The following is a 20,487-nucleotide window of genomic DNA, read 5'->3' as shown; positions in this document are numbered from 1 at the left end:
TGATTGCTGAGTGACCATTGTCAGGATACATAATTTGCTGAGTGTGTGCGATTTCAAGGTATTTCACTTTGATCGATCACACAGACAGATCAGTTATTATTGGGACAGATTGATCTCAACGTAACATTTGTTCATAGGCTGTGTGTGAGCTATGGAATTGATTTTAAAGTCAAGAGTAATTGCTCAATGATCGTCCTGCAGAATGTGGCCTCCTCACACTTAGTAACTTCAAAAGATCACATCTTTGAGATGGCTTTTTCATTTAATATATATAATTGTATGAACATATAATTTAAAAATCTCTTATTATGTTGCATTTAGTCATTATGTGAAACTTCCCCTAACGAGGAACCAACCTTTTTACCAGTTGATATGACCGACAGCATCTTTTACTGTCTTTCCTATTCATGTATTATTTTAAAATCATTTAAAATATAATGTTTATCTTTCTCTTCTCTATTTTTTTTATTACTTTTCACATTTTTCAATGCTCGTCGTATTATTCTAATGCTTAAAGCTGCACTCATTCCTTCTTATCTAAGCAATGGATGAAATCACTACATCTAATATAAGAGGAATGTTTTGTAAAGACAGAACACAGTGTTTCCTCTCAGCTCTGCAGCATCTTCCAGCATAACCGCTCACTGTGCTTGTCTAATTCAGCTGACTGGAAATAAATGATGTACGGCTCTTGCTTCTATTCAGTTTCAATAAGGTGAGACATGCTGATGCGATATGGAGTTTATAGCAAATGCTTCCCGATATCCAGAGTGAGAGTCAAAGACCATTTGGGCCTCATTAAACCATGGACTATCTCTTTTATGGACTGGAAACAACAAATGCAGTCATATGATCCAGAAACCAATTGGATCACGCTTTGTAATAATGCACAAAAGTCATTATATTCGCATTGTTTCCACAGCCGGCACCGTATGACCAGCAGCACATCCTTACTTCAACGTTCTTCCCTCAAAGGTTAATGTGCGCAATTTCAAGGTGTCAGCAGAGCCACGCGACACTGTGCCGCCTGATGACAAACAATAGGCCCCTGATGCACCGTGAGCTCATGTGCAGAATGAGATGTTAATGGGGGAGAGGCATAAAGGAAGTTCAGCAAACAGGCCATGAATTATAAGCGGTGCAACATGTGTGCTGACTTTAATGTTGATATAGTCTAGTCCTGTGATTCCTGCTGTGCTTTTGTGCAATTGCATGTAACTTGTGCACAATATGCATGACTCTCTTATAAGGAAAACTAGAATGGCACCAACCTCCACCGAGGCCCAACAGACCTCTTATGAAACCACATTTGAATTCACACAAACAAAAACTGCTCTTAAAACTCACATGTAGGCAGAAGCTGTCTACACTCACATCCTTCTTTCAGCCATTTCCTCTGAATGAAATAACATTGAACTCATCATGTGTCGTGGGAGCAGCGCTGTAACGGCAGCAGGTGGTTTCTGCTTCACCAATGTGACGCGGCCGCTGACGTGGCATTAACCTCCGATGTGGTCATGTGCTCACAGGCTCCGTCCGCTGGGCTTGGGAATCAGCCATGTGTGGGGCCGGCGATGACACGAAGAACGGAGGAACAGTGAGACACAGACAGATCAATAATTCCTGCTAATCCATAATCCCGTCAACAGTGACAACAATAAGCAACGAATGTTACTTTTCCACTTATTTGTTTTCTATTGATCCGTGATGGATATTTGCCGCTTAAAATGGAACTGAATTGAATACCTTTTATTTTTATTCTTTCGGTTTTTGCCTTGTATTTTGTGAAGCACTTTGTAACCTTGTGTTATACAAATAAAGTTTTTATTATTATATATTTTAACTGTTTCCAGAGACAAACAACTGAAGGACCAGAGAAGCCATGAGTGTGATGTCTTGTTGTTGTGTCTCTGTCCCTCTGACTCTAGTAAACCAGGGAAGAGCGCTGTGTGTAAAACACAGTACACTGTGTGTTTACAGGCCTGTTTGTTGACCAAACAGCTTGTTCCCATTACCGCACTCAGGCCTAGGTGAACAAGACTTGCTTGTACATTTGTTAGCAGGGGAGACGCCAGATGCTTTTCATTAGATAGATGAGCGGCGGCAACCATCCTGTGTAATTTATCTGTTTTTGGGTCGGGGTAAATATGAAAGAAGACGGGGCTCTTCCTGGTGTTGGACTGCGTTTATGTGTGAAGGAGCTTGTGTGCGTGCATGTGAGACTAGAGGCCACCGCAGCCGATAATCCTGCTCCAGAGCTAAAAGTTGTGTGACGTGGCAGGTTTGCAGATGAGGGTGAGGGCTCTTTACTTTGCAAAGCGGAGGCTGCAAGAGGCCGGCGAGGAGAGACGCAGTGTGTTCCCTGAGAAACCAAGACATCTGCTGTCTGTGAGAAGAGAACACAGGGACCAGATCGGGGACTAAGGGGGTCCCCGTGGTCCCGTCCACACTGGCAGAGGCTATCCACTGACCGACTAATTGGTGAGGGGCCTGTGCGTGAGCGAGTGAAGGAGGGGCGTCTGGGTGGCAAGCCAGAGAGGAAGGAAGACAGGCCACCTCGTTCCCACAGGATAAGGAAAGAGGAGAAAAAAACCAGCGACCAAAATACAGAAGAGGACAGGAGTAATAGATGCCCCCCCCCCCTCCTTCTTCTTCCCTCTGTAGCCCTTCCAGACCCAGACTCCAGACTAGCCTCATCCTTGTAATTTAGATTAATTTCTTCCACATTTTCCTCAGGGATTAGGCAAACCCCCCGTCCCCAACACACATACACACAGGCACGCACACTCGCCTCACCCCCACCCCCCACCATAGTTGCTTAATGCTCTCATTATTGAACTACATTCCCCTCACAGCTAACCCCCACCCCCGGCTCTCCGCGCACACACACACTCAGAAATGAAAAACTCCCTCATCGCTGATCAGTGTTGATCTTTTAAGGTCATTAAATGATTCCCCTGATTATGTGAATGAAACTGTTTCGTCTTATTTAACTTCATTAATGAAATCGTCTGCTCCAAAGTCAACTCGGAGTTATTGCCCTTTCAAATGCTGTCACCAGATGAGTTATTAAGTATTTTCACTACGCTGCTTTTGTAAATGGGAGCAATTATTGGCCAAAGTTGCCTGTTATGGAACAAAGAGGAGGAGTTTTCTTCGTTTTTTTCCCCTCATGTCTCAGAGGTTTTCTTGTAAATAAACGATTGTGAGCCCTTCGCGGAGCATCACTGAACTGGACAGCGACAAAAAGAGATCGTTGTCAGAATGCTACAAAAAACATTTCACAGTAAAACATACGTACACGTCTGGTTCCTCCAGGCAAAAATCAAGTTGTCTGTGTTGTCCGACTGCAGTTGAACACAACACAGCAGGCAAATACCAGCAGCGTGAGTGTACTCACCGTACCTCCAGGTGTGTGGACTTAATGCCACACAGGAGCGAGTCACGCTGGGAGCAGACGTTCCTCAGAACAACAAGAAAATACTAGAACCTGTGTAAATCCAGAAATGTGCATCACAGGCATTTAGACATTATTCACATCACCTAACTTTTAAATGTTGTAATTCATCTATCAGTTGTGTTTTCTCTGACAGATTGAGATTCCCCATTGAGGTTCACTGGAGTTTGTGTGTTGTACTAATTCCTGCTTCTCTTTGCATGTACAGTACATATTATCTTGTCTGTCTTTTATCTTTTATTTTCTCATTTCCCATTTTCTTCTCACTGGAAAGCACTGTTTTGAAAACTGCTTCATGTAGCTAGTTATTCAGTGTGAATTTTATTTGTGTCATTTACATAAAAGTACCTGAGACCCATTTATGAGATACTGTTTGAGTAGTGAGACAAGAACACAAGATTAGATTGCAAACTAGAATGGGACTTAATAGAGCACATGCTTCCACCAAGGCCCATCAGTCCCCATCAAGCGAATGAATGATTCCATGTAAAATCAATAAAGATATATAAAGAAATCGTATATTGCAATGGTAAAGACAGTGATAAATAATTCTGCATGAAGATTTAATGGGTTCTTTCCTGGCTCCCATTCTTTTATTAACTTTCATGGGAATCTGTTCATCAGTTATTGCGTAATCCTGCTGATAACAGCCAAACAAAAAAAACGACAGGGGGGAAATAATACAAACAAGGAACTGTCCTCTGTCCTCAGCACGTGACTCTTTATCTTATAACCATCAAACCCAGGGAAATAATCTGAAGTGAAGGTCATTTTAATTAAAGACTAAAATCATCATAAAAATCACCATGGAAACAAGCATTTTAGAAACTTTTCTTTCCAGAGAGACCACTAACTGTGCTTGTTTGTACAACTCGTGATAATAAACTTGAGCATAACTGTGCCTATAGAGAACTTTAATCCTTTGGTTGAATTAGTGATACATAAATAATGTTTGGTTGCTTGCTGTAAGGGTCGAGTAACATCTCCTCTGACACAAATTGCTCCTCTGTTCCACAGTTCTTCACCTGTCAGGGAGGAGCGGTCCAAGATTCATTAAAACGAGGATGAAAGAAAACTTTTCAATGAATTTGGCTGAAATACAGACAGAACGTGTGAGGACCGAACGATCTCCTGCTCTGAAGTGGCTCTTCTGAAGATGTAATCTGATTTTCATTCTCTATCCCATCTTCTTTCGGAGAGTTTCCTAAATGGCAATCTAATCATCTGGAGATCGGTTTGCTCCTCCTTTCTTTTTTCTAGCTCACATTTTATCCTCAAATGATCATCTTGCTTCCTGTATTTATTGAACTAGACCTTGACTCCTGATTTACACATGAGGATCTCCTGTCATCACGATGACTTATCGCTGATGACATGGGGTATTAAGACTTGGGTTTAACTCATAAAGTGGTTTCAGTGGTCGGGAAGTGCAAGCAAGCGATTAGTCTGACTGCAAATGAGCCTTAATGTACAACAGATTTCAAAGGCAGTCGTTGAAGGGAAGTGGTTGGGATGAATGGAAAGGGGTAAGAGTAGAGTTGTAAGTATGTGGGAACATGTCGGGCGCGATGATGTGAAATGTGTTACAGTACGGGCTGTATAAAAATAATGCAACCATTGGATTGTTGGAAGAAGCTGATTTAATTTCCTGTATTTTTCTCCCTTAGATAAGTTGTTAAAAATGAAACTCTTCAGTTATTCTAAGACTATTTTAAAACACAAGTTTGAGCCCAACTACATGAATTTCAACTGGATCTCTGATTTCAAAAACTGTATTATTTAAAAGCTCGACAGCTACTGAATATGGAAAAATCTGACTTGGGGGTATTGTATCAGAATAATTGTTTTAAATTGATTTAAGTTTGTACTTTCTTATTGATCAATACAAATTTTGAATCACAAACAAATGAAAGCCATTTTAAACTGTTGTCATCTTAGCACTATATAAGTATTTTTTTAAAGCAACATTTTAACTCGATTTTAAAAAGAAAAATGTTGCATCGAGTTTTTACTTTTTGGCACATTTTCCATCTTTCCTGACAGTTCCGTCATGTGACTCGCTGTGACCTACATATAAAGGTCATTCAGTCAGAACTGGCATGAAATACAACTGCAGTTCACTGAGTCTGGGGTTGACAAGAAGCCCTGGGCATCCTAATGAGATCAAAAGATTCTATTAGTATGTCAGATATAATCTCTGGAAATAAAAGGTGTAGTATAGGAGTTTTCTTTTTTTTCATAAAAGACGGAGAAGTGAAGGCAACAGGTAACCTTAACAAGTCGGCGCTTGCCTTTGTTTCCCAGCTTCATGAGGTGTGTCAGAGGTGAATTAGTCAGAGTGTCTCACGGTTGAGACGAAAATGTTTGACCAGTTACTATGTTGGTTGTGTTTTGGAAAACACATGTCAAGGGATGACACATTAAACAGGTGCATTGTGGTCTGTTTGGAAAAGGACTAGTTGGTGGTAGACTATTCTCACCACTGGGTTTTTATTTGTACTTTCTATAGGTGGTTTATCTTCACTGATATTAAGATTAACATGGAAGAGTTCAAACTTAAGACTGAACGTCTTAGATACTCATCTGACATGTTCTGCTCAGAGAGGATCTCCTCCGCTGACCGCTGGTGAAGCGTGTGAATGGGACTCGTGGATGTTTAATGTCTGTGAAGATTCTCTCTCAACCAGTTTGTGGTATTTATAAGAGCTGTAAAAAAGGCAATTGGACGTTTCACCAACAGCTTCGTCCAACAGCTCATGGCCGCCATAGCAAACCCTGCGAAATGGTAGAATGACAATATGAAAGACAAAACAGACAGAGAGAGGGGGGGGGACAGGATAAATAATTGAAGCCTCAGACACAGGGAGAAAGAAATCTTCCTCTTTCTCCCTGTGTCAACCTCCAGCAATACCACCTTCCCCTTTTTTTTTTACCACCTCCTCCCACTATCCACTCTCTCTCTCTGAGCCGAGTGTACAAGCTAACGCGAGTAACTGAAGGCAGTTAAAGTCAACCGCTGCGAGGGCAGTGATCCTCCGAGTTGACAGGTCTGGTTAAACAGGTTCTGAGGGGAGAGGCTGATACTTGTTTAACTGCAAGGTATGGCACTCTTCTGCTGCTGCTGCTGCTGCTGCTGCCTCTGTAGCATTCAGCCTGGCCTGTGTGAGACGCTGGTTAAACCCACTGACCTCCAGTGCACGATATGTACATGTGCAGAGTTTTGTTGTTCACATTCACCTGGTTATAGTCGAGATAAGTTTCTTTATACCCATAGAGAGTTCAATTTGTTAGGGGGGGCGGGGGTCGGCCTGTGAGCTTCATATAACGTGGCATAACGGATGTTTTTAGTTTTCTGGATGAGATCAAAGACAAATTTCCCGCCTGGTCTGGAAAATGAAGCTCTATTCTATTCTATTCTCTGCAGCACATATGAGGAGTAATGTTGAGACAATATACCGTGGTGGATTACAGCACTGCAGTTGTTCTTATATGTCCAACGTTAATGCTCAAATGTGTTTCAGTCAGCACTGGTTCGGAGTTTCTCTGGCTCAGCCGTTTAGCAGTAAACCCCTGAAACACATAAACAGACAGACCACATGAATCAGCAGGGACTGGCCAGGCAAGTTATGATTAAGCAAGCTTGCGCCACATGTAAATCCCATCTGCAGTTTTGCATTGCTCTGTTTTCTCACACACATCAAAGGCATTGTCATCTGCAGGGTGAAACTTGCACTGGCCACATTTCCATAGATGAAATTCACCTTGAAACTCAAAGCAGATTGACTGTTCACAGGGAGCACACCTGCTCCACAACACAGCGAATACAGGGACTGTCAGCGAGCCGCGACTTTAGGAAGATATGGGTATGAAAGTGATGGGCTTCTAGCACAAACTGCTTAGTATGTGTCAATAGCTTTCTAAGTTTAAACATGAACAAGCCATTTGTCCGGCCCTCAGCTATCTTTGCTCATCACATGATGTACTTTTGAGGTCTATGCCTTCACTGAACCACACAGCCTATTTGTGAAGCTAAGTGAGAGCAGATAATGATGGCTACTGTTCCCATTCGTTGGGGTTTTTCTTTGGCGTTTATTAATAGGAGAATTTTCCAACACATGACTAAACCATCATCTGTGAAATACTGCTGAAAAGAAGGCTACAGAACAATAGGGCTATCCATTAACAAAATGTGTGTGTGTGTGTGTGTGTGTGTGTGTGGTCCAGGCGACATCACTGACTCACTGAATCAGACTTTAGTCTTTCTTTTTATTTTCATTTTTCCTGAAACTTTAAAACAGTTTTTTTTACATATTTTCAAAAAAAGGTATATCATGCCCACTTCCTAACCTCTACTCGATAAAAAACTAACCCATTTATAAAAGTTTAACACGTCATCATCATCATCATCATAAAAAGTTAAACCATACACCAGAATGATACCATTATTTACACAAGCCCATTAAATTACAACATAAATTAGAAAATATTTACATCCAGAACAAGACACTGGATAAAATTCTATGTGTGGAATTTAATGTCTAATTAAAAGATTTTTTGAAGAAGGAAATATGTACATTTACACACACTCTCACAACATGCATACACTCCGGCAGGACTGAACTGGTTGGTGGATTGATGTCAACTTGAGGTTTTTAAATACTAATGATGATTAATACCTAACAGTCACAGAAATAACATGTTCTCACTGCCTGGTATAAAAGATAGAGTAACAATGGAAGCACTGCTATGCCTGTAATCCACATGAACACTGAAGAGGCTTCTATTATAACAACTTTGAAGTCTCTGGTTTCTGACCAAACACAGATTGACAAACCCAAAATCGTCATTTCTTATTCGGGCTTACATAAGATTCAAATCATCTCTCGTGAAACAAAGCACAATAACACTGGAGCCATTTTGAAGTGGTTGTACAAATCAAGCATAAAAAAGTAAAGAAAACGAAGTGGATATTCTTCTCTCTCTTTTTCTCATATAAAAATTGTCCTTTTGCAAGTCCATTGAGACACAGGAAATCAGTGGATTTGCCTCCAGACGGAGCAGAAGGGGGAAAGCTGAGAGGAATTCACAGCCACAGCAACTCATCTTGAAATGATGTCCTCTAGGGAGAAAAAAAAACCAGTATGCACTTTGTTCTTTTTTTCCTCTTCTTGTCAACAGAGTGCAGGTCCCATGGTTGTAGCGTTGGCACATTGGCAACTGTATAGGACTGCAGAGTGGTCGCTATGATATGGTCTGTAGTACATCTTCACAGGAGGCGCTCCCGCTCGGATCGGTCCACCGGGCATTAACTGTAGGTGCCAAAACAGACTGAAACTGCAGCCGGCTGTGACAAGTTTTTTTAGAAATCCTCAACTTCTAAAAAATATATAAATCTAACAGTGCGAGCATACAGTACGTACATACACAGTCACGCACAAATTCAGCTTTCAAAAAAGACAATACTAGATATTGATTTTTTTAAAAGTCCAAAAAGGGCAGACAGGGCAGCGAGATTAAGGGGCTCGGGGGGGTTCTCAAGTTCGTAGGGATTCTCCTTTGAGCTCTCATTTCCTGTGCTTGTCCATTTTGTCGGTAGATTTGCTTCCACTGTCTGAGGATCCCTGGGTGTCGTTGCCAGAGCTCAGGTACATCTTGTCCACTTGTTTGAGCGCCTCGTTCAGGTAGTTCTGCAGTGAGGTCATGGCGGCACAGATGGCCGGAGAGCCGAAGCCATGAGTGATGAGGCTGAAGTGGGTCAGGCAGCCTTGGATTCCCGGCTCCATGATGGGAGCCGGCCGAGAGTTTCCCAGAGGCGATCGATCCTGAGTGAGCAGGTCAGTGAACTCCTTGCAGATTTGCCTGAAGGTGGAAAAAAAAACACTGATTTAGGAGGACAGGGGAAAGTACTTGACCACATCTACTGATTCACCGTGGCCTGAGTGTAACAAGATAACACTGCAGGTAATCCAATAAGCAAAATGCTCCGGTCATCCATGAAATTCTATGCAAACTCTATCCATGGACACTCACTTGGCAGCAAGGAGCATATTCTTCCGAGAGTTGACCTCGTTGCGTTCTACGTGCGGCCTGCCGAGGTATTCAGCAATCGCCTTCGCAGGGAACTCCGTCTCACACACGTAACCGAAGTCTCTCGCTAAATGAACAGCTTCACCTGAAAGAAAAGAACGAGGGATAAATGACTTTAGTCGGAGATGAAAACACAGATCATCAACGCAGAAGTTGAGGTGAAACATGCTCCTGATCTCAAGCTAAGACTGTATGTTTAGGAATAAATAAAGATTATTATTATTTATGTATACATATTACAGCCTGCCCTATCACGCTAGTCAGAGATGAATTGGAAAGCTGGTCAGCCTCAGCAATTTATCGATACACAGCTTCACACTCGCGCTCGGCTTTGGACGTGATTACCCGAGCATCAAGGCACATGAAGAGAAGCAGCTGAACTACAGAATAATCAGCTGTGCTCAGTCGTCTGGCTCCAGGGAGGAAGAACTAGTGAGATGAACATATTTCCGACTTAAGGGTGGTTTGACTTGCATGGTCATAATGGGTTTATGTGGATAAATGCTAGCACAGAGTGCCCACGGCACCAACAGTACCACTTATTGATAGACACGCACATCATTTGAGGACGCAGGCAGCCATTCAGAAGCACAAGATTTAAGGTCAGCTGGCCCTCCTGGCGAGTCGAACACAAGATAACAAGGCTTAATTCAGCTTTGAAGGTCTCTAAATAACACGAGCCTCCAGTCATTCTCCTCCACAAAATCATCAGCCCGTTTAAAAAAATTAGGCATGTAGAGGAGCATGGGAGAGAAAAAAAACATTTTCTACCTTAGCCCGCGGCAGGTAGCTGTGATTAAAGTGGTACCGTGATCGCAGCTAGGCATCGATGACTGATGATGATGTTGACAGGGGAAGGTAAAGGTGTTGTGTCATCGTCAAAACTACCTGACTTTGAATAACTGAATAACTGTGGCCGTGTTGCACGATGCAGAAGATTTAAATCACTGAAAATACACCTAACTGTATAAATATAAAGTGTTGGTCCCCTCTCTTTGGACCAAACCCTCTTGTCTCCCCCCATTTCTCTGCTCGCACCCCAACCGGTCGAGGCCGGTGGCAGAAAATGTTGGGTCTCTCTCTATAATACTGTTCAGTCTCAACCTCACGATGTTAAGTGCCGTGAGATAATGTTTCTTGTGATTTGACGCTATAAAAACAAGATTTAATTGAATTTAATTGAAGTTTGTTTTGTTTATGAGAGGATTATACAATTGTGCAGAATTAGTGCGGAGATGTTTATTGCGCTATTCTGTTTCTTCATAAGGGTTTAAAAAAGACAAAGACTTAGTCAAAAGGATTATATCAGGTCTTTGTCGATAACACAAGACATCGGACAAGAATTATTTAGTCATTCATTCTGATTTGGGCAAAATGGACAGAATCACCATGGGAATAAAAGGACAACATTGATTTTTTTTTTTTTTTTACTGAAACAAGTTCCTCAAGATAAAAACCTGGCGTACAGTATTTAAAACACACATGCTACGTCGAGGAAATTGACATTCCTACGCACTATAGAGCGACATTCCAGGCGGGGCGAACAGTAATTACACCTGAGAAGGTGCTATGAACCACTGAGTGACATGGCATACCTTCTACGAGTGAGGTAAGTAGGGTGACGTTGGCTGCCTTCCTCCTTCCTGCAGGCAGGTTCAGCCCAATTTTATCCAGCTTTTCTCTCAGGGAACGACCGCCATTTTTTGACTTGGCTCTGCAGGAGAACACAAAAAACACATGGTGAGTCTAAAGCCATAAAGTCATTCGTGGATTATTCACAATAAAAAAATGTTCTCCCATAGGTGTGTTTGCTCAGGGAGGATTAGGGAATTGATGAAGGATTTGGCAAGATTTGATTATCATGATTATTTCTTTCTTTTGGACAAACATGAATAGATCAGTGGGACTATTGTGATTTCACTAAAATCCAACGACTGGAGCCCATACAGTAAAAACAACTTGTCAGATGAGACCTCTCACTTGGACGGTCTCATCCTACACATAAAAAACACAAGTAACACACAAACAGCCTCTCCTGACCTAAAAAACACTGAAACAATTGATGGTTCCACTGGGGAAAAAAAGCATAGCAGAGAAATCACTCATACATGTGTTTGCAGAAACACTTAAACTCCGCACTTGCCATGGCCAATTCAGTTTTCCGCATGACATGAGAGGAGCAGGCTCTCCCTCTCTGTGGCGGCTATGAGGGGGAGCATCTTCAGGGAGGCGTGTGTGTGTGTGTGTGTGTGTGCCCCCACTCCTTCACCCCCTGCTCCCCCCGCTGTCCCTCAGATAACGATCCTCCTATTGCTATATGACCTACTTAAAACTGACTATGATTGTTTGTGTGTGTGTTGGTGTGTGCACATGTCAGCATTAACACAGACACATGGGAAGTGGCAAACGTGCACTCCAAGCACAAAACGCTCCAGTCAGGACATACTGTAGCCTCCCAGTCCCTCAGCAGACTACCATACTAACATATGTGCCATAAGGTCAACTGCTCTGCCACGGATAAATGTACGCACGCCGCGGCGCCTGACAGACGCACAAACACACCCAGTGACTCTTTAGATCGGTACTAACTGCGTTGATGTAACCTATCTCCAGAGGAAGCAGAGAACCAAAATTGCAGACCACACAAAGAATGTCACGAACATTACGCAGAAAAAAAAACAACTGATGAGCCACAGCAACTGAGCCGAGCTGTGCCTTTAGAAAAAGTCTTTCCCATGGGCTGCTGAGCTTCAGTCAACAGATCACAGGCCATTCACAACTGAGACAATCACACAAGCGTATCTACAGCTCGCAGGCAAACCAGCTCTCGATAAAAACCAACCAAATGAATTATGCTCATTGCTCTGGTTAGTTACCTTGATTTTTGTGAATCAGTGCGAGTGTATTTCTATGTATTTGTAAGTATTTCTATGTATTTCTAAGTATTTCGAAGAGTCTGAGCTCTGACCTGCGTAAAACGCCTCCCAGGAGTGATGCGTTGAGACACTCTGGGGGTGACAGGCGTCTCTGGACCTCGGCCACGGTGACCTTGTACTTGGAAGTGGAGCTCAGCAGGGAGAGGCGGCCCGGTACGGAGCAGAACACCTCCGTGGGATTTGACACCATGCCCAGCAGGGACTCTTTCTGGAAGGGAAGACCCAGCGCATTTCCTTTGGGTAGAGTGACGGGACCTGCAGGGTGTGGAAGAAAAAAAATTAAAAACATGTGTGAAAGAGTGAAAAAGGAAAAGAAATAGAATTGCAATAGGATTTGTTTACACGTGTGCACTTTTCCCGTGTGTCTGCGTAAGCTCAAATCAGCCTAATTCCCATAGAGTGTGTGTGCAGCTCTAAACAAGTGAGAAAAACAGTGTCTGCCGCACTAAAGTATACAAAACTCAACTGTTGAAGACGGTTGAAATACTGTGTGGTTTTTCCAAACACTGGATGCCTGCTGGTTTTAAAATGCCCTCATGCCAAACACCCTCCACAAACAGGTACACACACACACAGACGGCCTCTTCATCTGAGCCACAGATTTAGCTCAGAACTTTAGCGACAGAAAGAAATGTGTGTCTATTTTTGGCTGCCTCTCCCCCTCCCAAAGAGAAATGTGTTCACAGATTCAAAGATGTTAAAACCAACCCACAAAAGCACTGACAGTCATCGGACAAACACAACAATACAGCACACTACAAAAACAGGGCTATCTTCATCCTCACCCGCAAGAACGCCCCCCTGATAATAAGTCCTCTGTAAGCGATCAAGGTTCCTGCCACCTCGTAGTCCTAATACTGAGACAGAAATCACAGAGTCACATGGGTGCTGCAAGGCTCCTCTGGGGCACATGCTTGGGAATGACATCCCATTGTTTACAAGTGGAAAACCTAGATTGCCCATAGCGTGCCCTTAAGCATGGGAACAATATAATGAGCCATCACTGATTTATGTAACAAATGCAGACTGGCTGGTTTACTGTGGCGTGCACATGGCTCTCTGCTTGTGAGCGTGCAACACAATACTCTCACACTTTGTGCAGCAATGTATCTATCGTCTATCTATCTGCAGTATTTTTCTTGAACATGGTTCAAATTTTAAAAAAAAGTAAGAGGATAATAAAATCGCTGGAGCTGATCTTTTCTCTCTCTAACTCAAAGTCTGTTTAATGGAGCCGCGATGACAAAAACAGCAGGAGTGAGTTCCCTCAAAACAGTTCATGTCCCAACAAATTACTGAGCTGTCCTTCACATGCGAGCCTAATGCCACACCCCACCCAAAGCTGGTTCTGCAGAGCCAAGACGCTGCTGCTTCACGATCAACTCGTAATTTCCTGTTAACGTGATCTGAAAGGAGCTGCAATTGCGAGCTTAGCCGGCCTAGAGATGATCCAAAGCTTTCCTCCCTCTCTCGCACTCAACACCGAGGGGTTGTGATGTTGCTCAATTTTCATGTCATGTCAGCTGCAGCACTTTTTTTTTTTTTTTTGTTGAAAGGAATCTGTTTTGTTTTTCCACTGGGCATCCATTCAAGCACCTTCACCAACAGAATAGGCTGAGCTTAGATAAGTGCATCTCACGGTTAGGAGGATTATCACTGTGTGCAAGTGTGAGCAGGAGACTCCTCCTTTGCTGTGGCCTCAGACTGAGTGGCGTGACATGTCACTATAGAAGTAATTGTTTTGACATTTCTAAATATGAAGAGGGTGAAAAAAAAAATACAGTCCTTACAGTACGTTAAATTGCTGCATATTTATCTAGTTGTCGAAAGACACATGAACATCAGGCAGATTTTTCCAAAACTTTTACACTAATTGCTAGAATAATCATAAACGTGGTATTAACTCACCTTTCTTGATGACTGTCTGATCGGCCATTATAATACTGTGGTCATCTACATGCTGGCAAAAGAGAAAAGAGGAGGCAATAAGCAAACACATGCACAACTCAGAAATGACAGACGTAGCAAGCTGAATTTAATTTCTGAACGGTCCATATAAATCATGCAATTTAAAATCTGTTTAAATTACCATTTCCTCTTTTTTAGCCTATTTTCTGCAAAACAAACAAAACAAACGTATAAGGCCTGATTCACTTGTGATGTTTTCTACTGGGACTTTAGTGACCTTTGATTATTTTGAATCCTCTGTGTTATAAAAACAACATCTCTAAATGTTACGATATGCAAACAAAGCGAATTCATTTTCTTTACTGCATGATAGTGTGTATAAAAGAACATTAGTTATGCTGCATACTTGTCTTGCAACATTAGAGCAATGACTGTATTACCTTTTAATATCTTATTTTTTGTACAAATGCCTTTTATATTGTTTGCAACCACACATTTTATTTGTTTCTGTCACTAAAACAATAATTATTTCCCATAACGTGTCACAAACACATGCACAAACATGGCTTCCACACAACTTCAGCCCTCAGTGTAATTTCCAATCATCCACTCACTTGAACATCCTCCAGTCCGTGGCCCATGTCGTGCATCCCCATGCTGTCCCCGATCACCGACGACTCGAGGCTGTGTGCGTGCGGGGGGAGCAGCTCCGGCCGGCGGAACCCTTCCCTCCTCACCCCGGAGGAGCCTCCGTCCAGGCCCAGGATCTGACTCGCCAGTCCGCTCCGTGCGTGCGCGCCCAGCCCATCCTGGCCCTGGCGGCCGGGCCACGGCTGCTGCTGGTTCGACGACGGCGACTGGTGGAGGGAGTTGATGTTGAAGGGGTCGCCCAGGTGGGAGTAAGGGTCGCCGGACTGCTGGTAGGTGATGGGCTGGTAGGGAGGCGGGAAGTACGGGGGCTGGAAGTCCGAGCTGGCCGAGTGCGAGAGGGCGGGGGACGGGCTGTAGAGGTGCTGGCTGACCGCGGGCAGGTGAGGCAGCCGCGGGTTCCCGTTGCTGCTGCCATCGTGTCTTTCCTGGGGAGACAGACAGGACAGGATGAGACAGAGGACAACAACACGGTGGTAACATGTGTCCCTCAAGGGGATAAAGTGTCTTTCACTGTGTCCACTGTAAAAAATGGGTGAGGTGTTAAAGAATTTAATGTAAGATAATGTGACATTTACGCGCCTATTCGTCCTCTAATAAAGTTTTTTAATATTTAATTATGGTTATTCTCACTGGTTAGTAAAGGCCCACATTAATAATGAGGCAGCATAATAAAGTGAAGAAGAAAGAGGTTTTTATATGACTATTGATATTGTTATTATTATTATTATTATTAGGTCAATTGCTTCTGTTTTTTATTATAAAAATACACATTTAATTCTAGAAAACGCAAAACAATTTTTTTTTTCTTTTTATATATTTTTTTCAAAGTTTAAAAACTTTTGTCCAACTAAACTGTCCGCCATTTTTTTTTCTTTTGCATTACTTTATATTTTGTCAGGTTTACAAATATGAAGAAAAACCATCAGCCATTGTTGTCGTTGAATCGCAAACTTTCCATGTCCCTGAAAAAGGCAGTTTGGGTTTTTTAGTTTTTTGAGTCTCTGGAATAAACTCACCTCACAGTCATCCTCATATTTCACGTTGTCGGCTAATTTCCACAACATTGTGACAGAGGAATAAAAACAACTGTCCCTCCTTTAGCAAAAAAAGATGAAGAAGAAGAAGAAAAAATATAAAGATCTGTGACAGGAACCGTCGGCTGCGCGTTTTAATCCAGGTGTGAAACACTGAGGAGCTTCCTGGTGCTCGAGAAAACCTCTCGTTTCCTCTTGACAAGTCGGAAGGCTGGAGGAACCGACGCAACTGACGTGATGGTTCCGGCCGCAGATGTGAGTGTCCACAGCGGCTGTGGGAGAGAAGGATCGCGGTGTGTGTTTCCCCGCCGCTCCGGTCACTGCGCTCCGCGGCTCTGCTGTGGAAGTGGGCGACGGCGGCGCATTTAAGAAACTCGACTCCCTCTCATGGACAAACCGGAGACGTTCACTCTTATTGGCGCAAAACGTGAAGTATATCTGCATTCGCGGTGGGCGTCACCCTGCGCCATGAAGCAAGTATAAGAGATGGAGGGGGGGGTGGGGGGGTTATTGAAATATGGCTGATTGGCGGGAGGATGCACCAATCAGAGGTCGGTGCGTCTGTGCCGCTTCCAGACATGTGCACCCACGGGGGCTTCACTTTATAGATCCACAGTGAATGCAGCCTCTCACCCCCCCACTGGTTTGTCTTACTGTGTTTGTTTTCATATCCTCAAGTCACTTCAACCCGGGCTTTTATTTTGAAAAGGATCACCTGCACAGTCTGGATCATATCTGGATGTCGCTCTGAAACAATTCTCCCATTTATCAATGAAATGACTTGGCTTTTTTGGTATTTTTACTTGTTGCTACAGATGTGATGCCTATCTGTAAAAACAAACAAAACAAACACGATCAATAAAAGAACTCTTTTTTTCCCCCGGGTTGCTTAGTTACCGAGTTCTGAAGTACAGTAACGTTGCTAAGGGATCGAGCCGCTCTACAATGTTTACAGTGTTGTCAACGAGATTGTGTTAAACAGGCTACATCGATGTGAGCGGAGGTAATGATGTGTTTAATGGGCTCTATTATTTATTCATGTGTTTATTCTACTGATGTTAAAGGAAGGCTATGTCACTATAGAAATCATTTGCATTATTACAATGACATCAGAGTTTATTTGAATTACAACGTATGACCAGAAGCATTATTTGTTTATAATCGCTGTTTTTATAATAATCATAATTATTCCTATATCCTCAACCAGCAGAGGTATAGAATGACAGCCCTCTCTCCAAAATGACTATTGGCTGAAAATGAAAAAATGCATTTCTCCGAGCTGAAATGATTCATTAAAGAATAATATGCGTTGAAATGAAACCCCGTCTTTTTCTCCTGTGGGTGCTTCACGGTGTGGTGTTGAAGTGCTCGTTACAAACCGCAGTGAGCCTCAGGGGCTTAACAGCATCAGAGTCTGAAAAACCTCTAAAGCTCAAAGGAGCTCAACAAACAACTCTTTCTCAACTTCATTTACATTTCTGGTGGAGTTAAAAAAAAAAAAAACACACACAACAAAGCTGCTTCTGGAGCTTTTCACATGCACCACATCTCCAGAACAGGCCTAATGATATTTGTCTTTTTATTGTAAGCACCTAACTGCGTAATTATGTGGATAAACTTATTCTAGTGTTTACAGACACTAATGTACTCCATGTCCATTAGAGGCTATTTCATTCATTAGCGGGGTGTAATCTGACGAGCAGGCTCCTACATGTCAGATTATAATTTGTGAGATTAATGGAGAGACCTTTGTCTTTAAGGAGAACAGCCTGTGGCGTCCGTCCTGCACCCAAGCTGTGATGGACGTCTGCGCATGGGAACAACAGGACGTGGGCGACTGAGGATTATCTTTTCTGTTGTTTTTTAGTTTTTTTTTAGTTGGTCCTTGGCTTGTTGTGATGCGAAGCAGAAGTGAAATGCGCACTGATTAGATGTTATTTTACGTTGGGATCTATAAGGAGGTTAGGGCACGCCTGGCCTGACGGGGATGTCTTCTGCTGCCCTGGTGCTCAGCTCGTCGTTTTAGTGAAGATTGTGAGGCGCGAAACCGGCTCAGCTCAGGATGTCAGGTGAAGGGATTCAAATGCATTCATGGCAGGAGAAATAGTAGTAATAATAATAATAATTTTCCGATTGGTTTGCTATAATTTAACTTTCCATAATACAAAATAAAAGAAGTCTGGCGTGGCTTTTTACATTAAATTCCAAATTTGTCTTTTATTTTTTGGAACACCACCTAAAACAGCCCCTAATAAACACCACAATAATATTTAGGTTACTGCAAATCGTGCTATAACCTATATTACCTTTCATATATATATATATATATAGACTATATATTACTTTATATTACATTATATTTGTGTTTGCATTAATCACAGAGCATTTGAGACCTTCATGATAATACTAATAATAGAAATAATGCATTTGATCTGTAAAGCGCTTTTCAAGGAACTAAAAGACACTTGACATATAATTTAAAAGAAAGACACATTTAAGATTAAAACATGAAAAATATAATATTATATATTGAAAGCATTTCTGAAAGAGGTGAGTTTTCAGAGCAGATTTAATTAAAAGTGGACATAGCCCTGTTCTCTGTTTTCACAAATAAATAAATTTAAATTTAGGAATTAAATCAAATTCTACTGTGTTGTTTGTATATCATATTAATTTAATTAAAGTATTTTTTTTTTCCCAGTTTGTCTTGTTTACGATCCAGCAGCTTCAAACCGCATTACTCTTACACGAGTGGAGCAAATAATCACAGGTTCTTCCAAAAAAAAAAACGCGCGCACGGGTCCGCGCCGGATTAAAACCAGGTGATTATCACAGGAAGTCAATAAAACACTGTTACAAAAATAAAACCAGCGATAAATATGGTGCAGGTTAGATGAAAATCCTCCGGGAGAAGCAGAACAGACGAGTGCACTCACCCTCCAGTCTATCCTCTCCAGCACAGACATCTGAAAGGCTCCGGTCGCAGCGGATGAGTGAAACCGGCTCAGTTTTACATTGCTGACTTCACCTGAGGGCCGAGCACTGCGCATGCGCCGTCCAGCGTGATACACCTGAGTGGGAGTATATCAAAACAAATTATCAATAGATCCCCAAAAAAAACTCACACTTGTATTTCCTGTGTATAATTATTATTATTATAATAAAGCAACATGTGTATTCAAATTGATTAAGGTGAGGGAAAGAGCTTAATGCGTTAAAAAATGCATTGTATGTTTTGTAATGTTAAATAACTATATAGGATCACACTTACGATTTATTGTTGATTTCATATCGATCTGCTATTGATGAGTTAAAAAAAAAAGAAAAAGAAAGAAACAATGTCACACACAGAAAATGTGGAAAAGAAAAAAGAAGTGGGGGAATTTTCAAGATGAGGTAATTCCACCCCCCAAAGCCACATCGCCCCGGGGCTGACCGAAAGAATCTGCTTTCAAAAGCCACTGAAGCTTCTTTAAAGGCCTAAAATGGCTCCTGTTATCTGATCTGCAGAAGACTTCAGCTTAAACTAATGAACAGATCAAAGTGTCTGCGCTGCTCGGCTGAGAAAGTCGCTCACACATCTGGTTCAGAGAAAAGAGCCTCACCTCTTTCTGATGCGCGGCCCCCGACACCTGCCACAGTCCCCATCGACATCTCACACCATGATGGGAAGCGACCGTTGAAGCTTTTATATTTCTGTACAACTATTGCGCTTTAAATGCAAAACACCAGCTGTGAGAATCTTGTATTAAAACACTGGAACAGTTAAGGCCTGGACTCTTAATTTCATTTGATTTCCAAATAGCAAATGCTGTATCTCAATGGATCAAAGTTATAAAGAAATGTTATAAAAGACAAATCTCATTACAATTCATCACGAATGTCACACGAAAATCACAAACCAGATGAAAATGCGTTTATCAGCAGTAAATCCGTGGCCTATAATGGCCCCTGGCTGTTCCACCATTCACTGTATTTGTCGCATTTTTATAAACATCCATTCAGAATTAAAATAAATCTTTGATATTTTCATTCTTCAATTGTGGGGCCACATAAAGCAAACATGTGGTCTAGGGGGAAAGTAGTAAAAACAGCTGATTCTATAGACACACGTCTGCATTTGCTCCTAAGACGAAGTTATAAAGTCAGTAATAAAAGGTTAATTACAGAAGAAATATTCACACAAGCTCATGTGTTTCTTACTATAAATGCATTGTATCTCTGAACGTTATTTAACGATCTAAATGTGCGCAGGAATATAAATGATCACCAAACAGAGAAGCAGCAGCTGGATGTGGAAGAGAGGAGCCGGTGTTTGTTTAAATATTCAGCCGCACTGATTGGATTATTTATGGTGTAACTTACATTTAATGAGACGCAGGCAAACTCCGCTGTGCGTGTTCCATCCCTTTTT

The 20,487-nt window shown here is 42.1% G+C and overlaps 1 protein-coding gene across 4 annotated transcripts; it reads right to left on the bottom strand.

Annotated features, from left to right (window-relative positions):
• Positions 1 to 8,979: 8,979 nt before the first annotated feature.
• Positions 8,980 to 19,061, bottom strand: tfap2c (transcription factor AP-2 gamma (activating enhancer binding protein 2 gamma)). 4 transcript variants are annotated; one of them, XM_035153178.2, is made up of 8 exons: positions 19,010 to 19,061; positions 15,003 to 15,464; positions 14,389 to 14,440; positions 13,266 to 13,337; positions 12,513 to 12,735; positions 11,140 to 11,258; positions 9,488 to 9,629; positions 8,980 to 9,316 (listed from the first exon to the last, which is right to left on the bottom strand). In XM_035153178.2, exons 1-8 carry the CDS (start codon positions 19,037 to 19,039, stop codon positions 9,022 to 9,024), a joined length of 1,395 nt encoding a protein of 464 aa, XP_035009069.1. In that variant the 5' UTR covers positions 19,040 to 19,061; the 3' UTR covers positions 8,980 to 9,021. The 4 variants fall into 4 exon arrangements, with proteins under 4 accessions (XP_035009069.1, XP_035009068.1, XP_035009071.1 ...); XM_035153177.2 differs by lacking the exon at positions 19,010 to 19,061 and adding an exon at positions 16,056 to 16,501; XM_035153180.2 differs by lacking the exon at positions 13,266 to 13,337.
• Between the last annotated feature and the right edge of the window lie 1,426 nt (positions 19,062 to 20,487).

Source organism: Hippoglossus stenolepis, chromosome 3 (assembly GCF_022539355.2).
Source record: "Hippoglossus stenolepis isolate QCI-W04-F060 chromosome 3, HSTE1.2, whole genome shotgun sequence".
In the NCBI taxonomy this organism is placed as follows: Eukaryota; Metazoa; Chordata; class Actinopteri; order Pleuronectiformes; family Pleuronectidae; genus Hippoglossus; species Hippoglossus stenolepis.
The sequence above is the reverse complement of the archived record's forward strand: the minus strand, read 5'-3'. Positions and strand labels throughout refer to the sequence as shown.

Excerpts from the sequence above, each read along its gene's own strand:
- tfap2c (XM_035153177.2), bottom strand. The coding sequence starts at position 16,103 with ATGTTGTGGAAATTAGCCGACAACGTGAAATATGAGGATGACTGTGAG. Across the intron at positions 15,465-16,055 it reads AATATGAGGATGACTGTGAG|GAAAGACACGATGGCAGCAG; the intron begins GTGAGTTTATTC and ends CTGTCTCCCCAG. Across the intron at positions 12,736-13,265 it reads TCAGGGGGGCGTTCTTGCGG|GTCCCGTCACTCTACCCAAA; the intron begins GTGAGGATGAAG and ends CACACCCTGCAG.